This window comes from Hydra vulgaris, chromosome 06, assembly GCF_038396675.1.
Source record: "Hydra vulgaris chromosome 06, alternate assembly HydraT2T_AEP".
NCBI lineage: Eukaryota > Metazoa > Cnidaria > Hydrozoa > Anthoathecata > Hydridae > Hydra > Hydra vulgaris.
In genome coordinates, this window is record NC_088925.1 from 55,665,260 (window position 1) to 55,678,047 (window position 12,788).

Consider the following 12,788-nt stretch of genomic DNA (forward strand, 5'->3'; position numbering starts at 1 on the left):
CTGAGCGTGGCGAAAATTCATTTTATAGACAAAGTCTTTGTCGTGTTTGTGGTCATCAAATTTAGTTAAAATATTTAAAAAATTAAAAACAACAACAAAAAAAAACTATTTACAAGTAAGATAAATTATATGAGATCTTTAATTTATATATAAGATAATTCTATTCTGTTCTAATATTTGTCTAATGTTAGTTTAAAATATTATTTTTTAATATATTGATTTTATATATTAGGTAGGAGCCCATTCTGTTCCTATCTTCAGAAGTTATTTATACCTATGCAATAATTTCTTTCAGGTTAAAGAATGGAATACTAGTCTTGCATCAAATGTATGTAAAAATCTAGCTTTTATATATTAACTTGTGATCAGAGCCACTGGTATGTTGGTTGGCTATAATCTTGTATGTTTGTGTATTTAATTTAAAAAATGTATTGTCCTTCATTATATGTAACATTTTTTTATAGATATATTACATATCCATTCGATGTTTATCACCAGAAGTTAGTTCTACCTTTGCAGTACCTTTGCTCTACATACCTCCTCGCTGGTTAAAGAATGGAATATAAATCTCATATCAAGTTGGTGTAAAAATTTAGTTCAATAAATTAAGAATTTGTAAACGTCATCAAAATTTTGAGTGGAGCAATTGTTTTTCTGGTTTAGCATGAGTATGAATCTGATATCAATTGGATGTACAAAGATAGTTTACTACTTAAAGAACCTATCAGTAAACCAACTGATTATAAAACAGTTTTTAATGGGAATAAAAACAAATTTTCAAAAGATTTCAATTAGCTATTTGTATATTCAAACACTTTATTTACTGAGAGAAGAGACTATAGATTCAAGTGCTATAAAATAATTCTACTACCAAAATTGAGGTAAATTCAAAAACTTAAACTCAAATTTGGTCATGAATTATTTTATTAGACTTGGTGAGTGTTTATTTATTAACAACTTAACACCATATCATTAGAACTGTATGCACAGAAAAAAATAAATGCTTAAGCTTTAAATGTTTTGACTAAATATTCCAAAATCGAAATCTGGCTTTATTTTGCAATGCAATGAATTTATTGGCTTAGGAAAATAAGTTTCTAAAACAAGAACTCCTAGGTTTAAAAATGTACTCTTTTAACAGCTAATCCCCCTTTTAACTACATTTTTCATAACTTTGCGAAAAGTGCGGTTTGCTTTCAGACCTCAATAAAGTCTGTTTTAGCTATCCTTAAACAATTAAGTAAGGTTTTTTTGTTTTTATAATGGTCAAACAATGGGTATATTTGAGAATAACTATCAGAAATAAATTTTTCTGATTTTTTTTTGATAAAAAGTAACATCAAATTACTTGAATTCAGCCAACTTCATCATTTGTCGCGTTTTTTTTAAACTTAAAGAAGTTTTTTTACTAATGCATTAAATGTCGTAAGATGAAACATTTTATTGCTGTTTTTATTCTTTTTACAAAACAAAATTATCTTTAATATTTTAAAAGTTATAGAAGTTTTAGTAACACCCCTTAAGTCAATATTTTCAAAAAATAACAAGAAGCCGTTAAGCTTGGTTTGAAACAACCGTGCTGATTGCACTTTTTTGGCCGATGCCGATACCGATGAATTAACTAATTATTAAAATTTTGAAAATGTAAAACCATACAACTTTAAATCGTGTGATCTTTTTCATGGAATCAGTACTGGTAAACAAATACTTGGACTCAAATTAGAGTTGAACCATTATTTTATAAGATATTAGAAAAACTCAGTTAAAAAAAAACATTTTTCAGTTTTTTTTACTATGAAAAGAAAACTTTCAAAAAATAAATACAATTTTCGAGAAACGCTTTTTATTTCAATTTAAAAAAAAAATGGTTTAAAAAATTAAAAAAAACTATCATATGTAGTTTACTTAGAATTCTTTATTAATTTTATAGTAATTTAGATATCTAAACAATAATCATATGTTGTTTAGGTATCTAAACTATTTTTTAGATAATCAAGTTGTTCTTATAATTATTTTATTTTGTGATGTTCGATCCCCACCATGTCCCTGGTAGTACCGCGCTAAACTTGTTTCTCGGTGCAGCGGCCTTGTTTGTCAAGGTTGGTGTTTTGGAATTATAAAGTTGAGAGAGTGTTATAACCATATCTAAAGTAGCCTCCTCGATTGCAGTGGCCTTGGGAATGTGAATTGAAATAATACAAAAATAGTATAACAATAGAACAATAGAACACAAAATAAATTTATTCTAAAAATAACACAAATGGTAGTAAAAGTATAAAGTCCATTCAGCTGTTAAATCAAAGCTTATAAACATCATCTTTAGAATAAATAATATTGCATGTAAACAAAGTCAAAATAAAAATTTTTCAAAAAAATTCTAAGTAATGCATCAAGTTTTGTTTATATATTAGTTAACTATTATCATAATGCAGTATGAAAATATTAAAATGCCTTCAGTTGGAAAATCGGAAAATGAGGCCGATGCCGATACCGATTGTGCAAAAAGTGGCTGATTAAGCCGATGCTGATTAATCGGTACATCACTAATATATATATATATATATATATATATATATATATATATATATATATATATATATATATATATATATATATATATATAAAGCATTTTAGTATACTCTGACCATTTACAACATAAGTATAACTAACATTTTAGTATAATTTGACCATTTTATTAGTCACCCAATCAGGAAATGACTGTTCAAAATAGTGTCGCTCAACAGTAGATTATCATAAGAGATTTCAACCAAAAATTTCAACCAAAACTAGATTTAACAGCAACTGAATATTTTTCTAAAGGATTTTAAATTAAATATGATTTTAAAATTTAAAATTTAGTTTTGAAGGAAATAGTAAAACATAGAATGTAAAATTTAGTTTCAAAGGAACGCAAAATAGTTTCGCTAAACCAATTTTTGATATACAATTTATTCGCAACTTTTGCCTATCAGTATATTAAGGAAATGCTTTATTATTTGCGCTGAAAATAAGGACAATTTTAAAATTTGTTTTTCAAATGTTTTTGCTAAACTTTACTATTTTTATCAATGCACAGAAAAGCAAGAAAATAAATTGCTATTTATTTGTAAAATATTTTTATTTTTATTTTTTAACAAGTTTTTCATATAAAATAATAAAAACAATAATATAAGTTATTAATACTAATGTTCAAATATAAAATATTTGGATGTTTTGGCTGCCCCTTTTGAAATAGTCTGCACTTTCATTGGATTCTTCAAATTGTGCATTTAAACCTGATAGTTTATTTCTGAACTTTTGTTATCAATGCTAGTTCATTGTTACTTTTTCTAAGTTTTTAAATACATTTTTAAATACATTTTTCTAGTTTATTAAATTTAATTTGATATTTCGTTACAATTTTGTTTTCTTGTTTTAGTATTGGTTTTTTTTCTCAGTAGATGAGTTTAGCTTTTTGCATTACTGAAATGGTTTAAAAATTAAAAAAATGCAAACTGCCATGTTCAGTGTGTTTAAAAAAAAAAACTTTAAATGTGGACAAACAAGGTGTGCGACCGCATGCGCTTCCTGGGTAGGCTTGCAAATGTATTTAAAATTATTTGTTTCTTATTAATTCAATATGGTGAAGGTTCTTTTGACATTTTATTTATTAACACAAATTTTGTTTACAAATATTTTATTGGTAACTAAAATCTCTCTACAAACTGTTTATAATCAATGAAAAATATTTTACTAAATATGTAAGGAAAAAAAAAAAAAAAAGTTGTGAAAAAGAAACAAAAGCTTATGTTAAGAATAAATTGTTTTAAGAAATAAATTTTAAGAAAATATCTTATATATAATTTTTTTAAATAGCGAACTTAGATTTTATCAGTAATTTTTGCTATATTAGTTTAAATGATTTTTAATGTGGTTTAAATTCCTACTACAATGCAGTACTTTAAAATACGCTAATGACCCAATGTAACTTTTAACAATGTAAATATTAAAGCTGTGCTGAATTTACATTTATTAGCATTACGCGTTTTTATTATGCAAAAAAAAAATGTTATGACAAGGCCTGTAACAACATAGCCTTACTTTGAAAAATCTCCGTTTATAAATGTCCTTAAACATTTATAAAAGATCTATACACAAAATCTAAATTTTTAAAATGCTATTTTTTTTTTGTTCTTTAAGTTATAAATATATGTCACTACAATTAAAAACAATACTTTAGGGCATGTACGCAAGTCAAACCCATATCAAACTGGAAAAGAAGGATCAAGCATAAAAAGAACTAAAGTGCTGCTAACATAGAGAGCAGCCCATGGAATTAGGGAAAATGAAGTCGGCAATATTGTGCTGACCTTATTCTGTTACAGGTCGACAAAAAAAATTTTGATAAAAAGATTTTATTATAAAACTAGAAATAAAGTCGCTGATAATTTGCTGACCTAAAACATTTCTAGGTCTGAATCGTTAAAGGCCGACCCTAATTTCGAGGGCTGTAGAGAGTGAAATCAAAACTAATGCCTTGAATCTAATCAATAAACAGACTTATTTATAACACCAGGGCTTGTGATGAAGCAAGCGCGATCGCGCTCCGCTCGTAAAACGCGCCCGTAAACGGTATTTTCAAACGTTCTAGGCGAGAAACAACACTCGTTCAGCTTATAACGAGCGTATAAAATAACGCTCGTCGAATAGTTCAAGATTATTTTTTTAATTTCATAAAATATTTAAAAAATATTTTTTATTAAAGATATTCTGTTATCAAACAAATGATATAAAATATAAAAAGCACTACGCCGTTCTCTTTTGCACTAAAGTAATGAATGAGTTTAAAGTCGTTAATCGTCACTAATTTCAATAATAGAATGTGCACGTGGAAACACAATGTGAATACAAAAATGCGCAAATAAGATAGGAATAGAAAATTAGAAAACCATTATAAAAAAATTAAGTCCGTGGAGTATTTTTAATCTTGTGAAAATATCAAGTAAAATTTATTTGATTTATTGTTTGTAATATTCCACACATCGTTTATAATAAAAATAAATATTAATAATAGAGTAATTTTTAAAATTAGTTTTTGTTCATAGTATAGATTTTTTATTAACTATTATTTATTTTAACTCAAATTTAAAACGATTCTGTTGTTTGGAATGTTCGCAATTAAGGACATTCGAAAAGAAAACTAAGTAATGACGCCAATATTTATTAAATGAAAAGTTATTATTCTTATTTATTATTATTTCAAATTATTCTTGTGTTATATTTTTAAGATAACGTAACGTAATTTAAGAAAGAAATTTTAGAAAAAAATTAAATAATTAATTTGAATAAAAAATATCAAGAAATATAAAAACCATTAACCGTTAATTAAGCTTACAGAGTAACATTTTAAAATACATATATCAAAACAACAAAGCAAAACTAAGTCACTAAATTATACTTCAATACTAAATCAATAAGAAGTTGCGTTTTTGTTTGATATTATTTTTTTATAACATAAATAGTTAAAAATAAAATCGCAACCTGACAATATACAAGAAGTTTGGAAGTATAAAAATCTCTTTCGTTGAATTAGTTTCATAAGTGTGATACTAATTCAAACATTTTTTGACGAAAGAATTATGTAATAAATAAAAAAAGATATAAAAAACAAAAAGCTTTTTATGAGCATCGCCTTCAGCAATTTTCATGATCGCGCTCCCCAACGTTATCTCGAGCGCACATAATCACGCCCGTTAAAAACATATTCTAATTTTACGAGCGCGATATAACACGCTTGACGATTTTCTTCATCACAAGCCCTGTAACACCATATAATTTTGATTTTTCTTGTAATAGTAGATTAGTTTTTTAATTCAAAAGAGAAAGGTATGTTGAGCATTAAAAATGGTGATTAAATTATTCTTAAACCTACATGGAAGCTATTACCATATATTAGAATTTGATAATATTAAAAAAATTCTTATCCATTATTTATTTTAACTACCAGGGTTATTGCAACTGAAAGTTATTTTTAGATATAAAAAATTCCATACCTGATGGAACAATAAACTGTGGCTCAGTATTTCCAGCAAAACCCATCTTAGTATATCTAAATGAAAAACAAAACAATAAAAAAACCAGTTCTTGGTTTCCTTTATTTCAAAATTGATTTTAAAAATAATAACCAAAGAATAATAATAAACTATAATTGTTTAAACTAATGGCTTTGCTAAAGACTATTTTAGTATTATGAAACAAACTATGTTGAATGTATATATGTATAAAACAAACTATGTTAAATTAATAAATGTTTTCATATTTTAAGATTATAACTTTTTTGTAGAAGAAAAAACTAAACGTTTCAGGAATTTCGGACTTAAACTTTTGAATGAGTTTGATGATAAAAAATTAATTGCAATTTAAATAATATATCAAAAAGACTCAAGTCAAAATGTCAATACAAGAATATAAATTTGAGTTGGGAGCAAATAGAGCCACTTTAGACATAATATTCTCAGGAAGATTTTTATTGTAGATAAAAAATAATACAGCAGCAAAGATAGAACCTTGGAGTTTTCCTAAAATTACTGAAAATAAAGAAGAGTGTAGGCCTTTGAGGATGACTTTATTAATGCAGTTAGAAAGAAATGATTTAAAGTGATCCCCAAGTGCCAAGACAAGTTGTGTTCATATCATAAATAATTCTTTAAAAGTTTCATGTTAATTAAATTTTCCGAAACAAATTATTTATTGAGATATTAGCAAAAAACTCTAATTTTTAATGCCATTTTTCTTCTTCTCACTTTTATGTAGAAGAATGCCTTTATATAATTTATATTATTATAAAATACTAATTTATATTAAAATAAAAACTAAGTTGAAATGCAATAATCTTTGTTTAATAACAATTTTTATTTTGTTAAGTCTCCAGTTAAACTAAAATGTTTAATGTAGCGCAAATGTAGAGTTATGTTATAAAAGGGGAAAACCCAATCTAATTGTGAAACTGTGTAAATGATTTAAAAAACTTTGCATTAAGTACATTTATTATTCAGACCAGATATTTTTAGAATGAAAAAACTATACAAATTCATGTAGTTAATATTCATTTCTCAACCGGAAGTATAATTGCAAAACAACAACAGCTTTTTGTTAATATCTCAATAAATAAATTGTTTTGGTAATTTTAATAGACTTGAAATTTATTTTCTAATGTTTACTTACAAAATAAACACTTCTCTTACAAAATAAAACATTCTCAGCACTTGAGAATACCTTTTAAATCTTAAAACTTTTATATGAAGAAACTAATACTAAAGAGAAGACTAATCGCAGGACTTATTTAACAACTTATAATATTTTAGCCATATAAAAGTATATGTTTGCTATTTTTTTAAATGCTAACATACAAAGTCTTTACATATTTGTATAAACTTTAGTAATTATATGGTATAATATTTGCCAAAAGAAAAGATGATGATCAGATGGATGTGTGGTATGACTCTAACAAGACAAAAGAAGCCAAAAATCTTTGACAGAGATTAGAAAAAATATATCAAACAATGTTTGTCAGAGAAGATTAAAGTGGTTTGGTTATCAGCATGCAGAGAGGTAGCAGCTTCAGGAGAAAATGGTGTAGGTAGAAAAAAATTTCCAAAAAAGAGATTATATTCGGCTTAGAGAAGCTTTAGTCAAGGAAAGAAAATGTTCGAGATTTTTTATATTCTAATATATTTCTCTAGAAACAGCATGAAAGGGGAAGGCTAATGCTTAATGATGATTATGATGATGATAACAATAATTATGATGATCATATGGATCATAATGATTTTTATATATGCTTATATATTATATATTTAAATATAAAATATAACAATAATTTTGAATTCAAAAAAATTTACATTAGGATGTATCAATATTTACGCAACCCTGGTCACAAACCCAGCCCCTGCTATTTTATATGAAATATAGCCTTAGCCCCAGTCAATTTGGTCACTTACTTATAAATGGTCAACGGCAATAAACTTTTGCTTCTTTAATAGTTTTTATATAAATTGTCAGGCTTATTGATTCTGTATTAATTTATGTTCAAATCACCAATAATTAATTTACTCGACTTATCAATAATAATTGTTTAAGAAGTGAAAACTATTTTTTAGCTTCTTGAAACGTTTCAGCTTTTCCATCATTGTGAGACATATAAACTACAATTAATAACACATTATCATAATTACTTCTACTTCATCATTTGGTAACAAAATCAATTTTAATAACTTTTTAATCAATAATCCACATAATACTGCTGTGAGGTTCCTGACTGTGTAGTTCTCTTCCATTAAAGAATTAAAATAAATTTTTTTTTTTTAAAAATTCTGCTTAAAACATCTCGGTAAAACTGCAGTTAAGCGGCGTAAAATAAATTAACATTTTAGCTTTTTGCACTCTTGTTCGTGGGGACTAAAAAACAAAAGAAATTAAAAAATGAATTTTAATCTTTGACTTATTACATTAATTAAATGAAGATTTTAATTCAAACGTGTTATAAAAACTTGTGGCTATGAAAAAGGCCATTTTATAAATTTATCAATTATAGAGGATACTGACGGGAGATGCAAGTAAGAAATACTAAGAATATTGGGAATTCTTTACACCTTTATCACAAAATAAACTCATGAAGATGAGATGTAAATAAATTTTTATAAATTCGAAACTGTTGTCACAGTTTACACTTGGCTCGCATCTACAAACTCTTAATGTTTTAAGCATGGATTTTGTTGATATCTCCTAAAACCGTAGAATTTATTTTAAGTTCAATTTTGCAAACATCGCAACAAAAGTTTGCCCGATCAGCTAAAGTATGACTAGCGTCATTCAGACCGGCTTCATGCTGGAATTCTTTCTGAAGCATATTTCGACTCCAGCCATAAATATAATAAATTATATTTTGAAATGGTAACCTACTTTGGCTAAAAAAAAATCCTTCACTAACACTTTGCCATTGTCTGCATATTATCGAAAACAGGCTATTCTAGACCATTTTCCAAAGCATTGACCATATTTAGGCGTCAATTTGAGCACCACCTAAATAAAAATTTGAGGATTTTTTTATTTAACTACATTTTTTACAAGGAATATTGTTTTTTTGGAGAAATTTAGAGATATTTATAAACAACACTGATTTTCTGCTAAATTTCTCCAGGTGGGAGAAATTTAGCAGAAAGTTAGACAATTATTATACTGAATACTATTTTTCATCAGCCTATGTCTTGTCAGCCATTGTAAAGCACTTAGTGGTTCTCTTATGTTGTGGCTAAGTTCCATTAAACGCCAATTTTTATGTAAGACAATCTGTTCATGAAGGACATCATCGGCTCCAACAATATCTGTAGGGGCACTTGGACATCAACGACCAAGTTGTTGCATAGCCATTAGCCATAAATACAAAAATAAGAAATTAAAAATCCAAACTTTAAAACACTTAAAAATTTCAACTCTCTTCTTCAATGCCAAAAAAAATTCTAAATCAAATTTAAAACTGGAAAACCTATTAACTCAAAAAAAACCTATTAAAAAAAACCCTTAAAATAAAAATAAATAAAGAAATGAAAAAATCTATTAATTGATTTTGAATTTTTAAATTGCGTAATGTAGGTATACTTAACATGCTCACCATCGTTGATTTTTTTAAGTATAAAATATAATTTTATTTTACGCCGCTTAACTGCAGATTTACCAACATCTTTACTTTTCTATTTTTACTTTATATATATCTATATAACCGATCTCTTATGCAAACAAAAAAATCAATGACAACATGTACGGAAACACTTAGGAATAAAATGCGCTTTAATAAATTATCAAGTATGTAGATTGTGACATGCTGACATTTTCTTTTGTTTTAATAAATTTAGCCCAAACAATTTTTTTATCATTCTCTTTAATATGAACACAACATGTCTTGGAGGTTTGAGATCCCTTGTCTTTTGTAAGAAAATAATTTTATTTTTGTCCATTAAATTATCAATGTATCATAGCCTTCTATTAACATTTCTAACATGATGCATTTTTAATTTTATTGTTTTTTATGCAGATGAAGTGGGAGATATGAAAAGGATCAAAGTATCTTATAGTAGAAATATTATTTAATTAACTAAGCTGGCATTATTGATATAATGACAATCAATCCACTATCTTATTTTCTTTCAGCTCTGAATCCTGGAAGAATCAGAAAAGTCAAGGTTGTCTGAGCATTTCATAAGCAACCAAGCTCGGTAATGTTGCAGAATAGTGGCGTAAAATAATTTTATTTTTTCGCTTGTTGTGAGACTTGCTCAAAGTGGTGACTTTTTAATATAGACTAATATTAATTGGCTTCAGTACATACATCGACTATCTTATAGCCTGCTGCTACAAGGAAGTGCTGCTACATCGACTATCTTATAGCCTGCTGCTACAAAGAAGTGCCACTACATCAACGGAGGGTTTGGTTGGGGCAGGCAGTCTATCAAATAATAGAAAAAAAACTTTAAAAAAAAAATCTAAAAAAGATATTAAAATATTCCGTATGTTTATATTAAAAAGTCACCACTTTGAGCAAGACTCACAACAAGCGAAAAAATAAAATTATTTTACGCCACTATTCTGCAACATTACCACCAAGCTCATATAACTTTCTTATAACCAAAAGTTTAACAACAGTAGAAACCTGTTTTAATTGGTCATTAGGTACGTAAATTACCAGGTAATGCTGGTAAACAAAAGTATGTATTTATTCATATGCAGTGTTGCCAGATGTTCAGTTTTTAAAAAGAAGAACACAGAAAAAATCTTTATTCTTATAGGTTCAGCACTGTATTCTCCTGCATAAAAGCTGGAGATCTGGCAACCCTATTCATGTGCATCATCATATTGCAGTTTCTATTTAGCCATATTGATGTCTATTTTCATCAAACCTTTTATCTAAGCTTTGCTTAGTTAATTGGCATCCAGTTTATAATTTCAAAAAATTTATTAAAAATATGCAAATATTCAACAATAATAGTAGAACAATTAAGATTTTACCAATTTTTTTATAGAAATTGAACAACTCACCCGGTACCATTATCAATTACGCAAGCTGGTTGTCGCATAGCCATTATAAGTCGTGAGGGAAAGATACTATATTGTGACAACTAACAACTTCTATTTATTAAATGTCCATACAAATTTTATATTTACGTTACTCCAGGATTTAGCATACCGACGGCATAAATGGCGAGCTATTAGGGCGATAACAACAAAAAATGACGAAATATTATTGGCTAAGTATTTTCGGCTCCAGATTCCGAAACAAGAAGCACGCAATACGCTTTAAATTTAAATTTTTTTTAACTACTTTATTTTTGTTTTGCTACTTTTTTTTGTTTGTTTTAATAATTATTTAGGTGCTTAAAAAAAGTCCTTACGGTCTTATCATAGAGTAACGCAAAAGAGCATTTAACTAGAAAGTTCACGCCTCCTTCCTGAATGACGCTTATTTGGTCGGTTCCTGCATTAAGCCTCGGACCTGATGCTTCCAAGCCAGAATCACTAATCTCTATAATAATTGATCTCTATAAAATTATTCATTTTTCTACATATATATGCTAATATTTTTTATTAAATTTTAGCAGTGATTGTACTGGAATCTGCACGAAAGTTTTATTTATTTATATTTTGCTGTTTTATTTAAAATTAGATTGAAATTGTTACAATTGTTACAATAGCCACGGCAAAAAAAAAAAAAGACCGTTTTACTCAAATTTTTATCATATATGCATATCTACATAGTAATTCCTACCTATGGAAAAATATGTTACAAGATTTTCAGTAAACCATTTTGTTATACCAAAATATCATTAAAAACTGAGTCTTTATTCTATTCAGAATCGCGGACCGTTTTTATGGAAAAATTTCCAAATATTGTATTAAAAATTTTTTTACCCGAACTGTTTACAACTGAATCCAAAATTCGTTAAAACCAAAAATTATAAAAATTCATTTTAATAATTTTTGACTTTTGACCATTTAAACTTCGCAAAAAAAAAAAAAAAAAAAAAAAAAAAAAGAGTTAGATAATGGTAGGGCAAAGTGACCAATTAATGGCCACAATTTTTTTATAAAATGTCGTTCGGGATGTCTTAAACTAATGGTGAATTTTTTTTTTATACTGCTTTATTAATGACCAACGCCTACACCTTATACAAACCTTTTTTATTTTTAAAACGTTTTTAATTCAGATAAAAATGTATTTAAACTGAGATTTTAAATTTGTACCAGTTATTGGCCGGGAAGACCAAATAATAGCCAGCAAATTAAAAAACGTTACCTATTATGAGCCACTTACATTATCTAAAATCAATATATCTAAAAATGCTTATATATCGAAAAGTATTATTCAGACAGACGATTAAAGCCTAATAATGAACTAGGATCTACTTTAAAGAACTACAAACCAAGATAATTTTTTTATAAGTAAAATATTCTGTACTTCGCTTAAAAATATTATTTTGGTTGATATTAAACAAAAAAACTTAAACAGTTTTTATTTGTTATTCAAATAGATATTTGTTATTCAAAAGATAGTCTATCAAAAAGGAAATACAAAATAAGTTAAGAAACTCTTTAATTACTTTTATAGAAAATCAAGCATAAAACAAATTTTAAATTAAAAAAAATAGCTTTAGCACATAGCTGTTATAAGATTTCAACTAGCATTTAATAATGCAATTTTCAATATATGTACAATAAGCTTTACAATAATATGTTAGAAGTTTTGATAATATTAAAAT

The 12,788-nt window shown here is 26.6% G+C and overlaps 1 protein-coding gene and 1 long non-coding RNA gene across 4 annotated transcripts in view; one reads left to right on the top strand and one right to left on the bottom strand.

Annotated features, from left to right (window-relative positions):
* LOC100203283 (actin-related protein 3) overlaps positions 1 to 11,256 on the bottom strand; it is a 31,501-nt gene extending 20,245 nt beyond the window's left edge. Inside the window, exons 1-2 of the mRNA XM_065800518.1 lie at positions 11,071 to 11,256; positions 6,033 to 6,088 (exon numbers count right to left, since the gene is read on the bottom strand). Coding sequence (XP_065656590.1) covers positions 6,033 to 6,088; positions 11,071 to 11,114 — 100 coding nt within the window. The 5' untranslated portion in view covers positions 11,115 to 11,256. The remainder of the gene's footprint in view (positions 1 to 6,032; positions 6,089 to 11,070) is intronic.
* Positions 263 to 785, top strand: LOC136081989 (uncharacterized). 3 transcript variants are annotated; one of them, XR_010639322.1, is made up of 3 exons: positions 263 to 328; positions 465 to 578; positions 664 to 785. It is a non-coding gene; the product is annotated as an uncharacterized LOC136081989 (long non-coding RNA). The 3 variants fall into 3 exon arrangements; XR_010639321.1 differs by lacking the exon at positions 263 to 328 and having other exon boundaries at positions 402 to 584; XR_010639320.1 differs by lacking the exon at positions 263 to 328 and having other exon boundaries at positions 402 to 578.
* Positions 11,257 to 12,788: the final 1,532 nt, after the last annotated feature.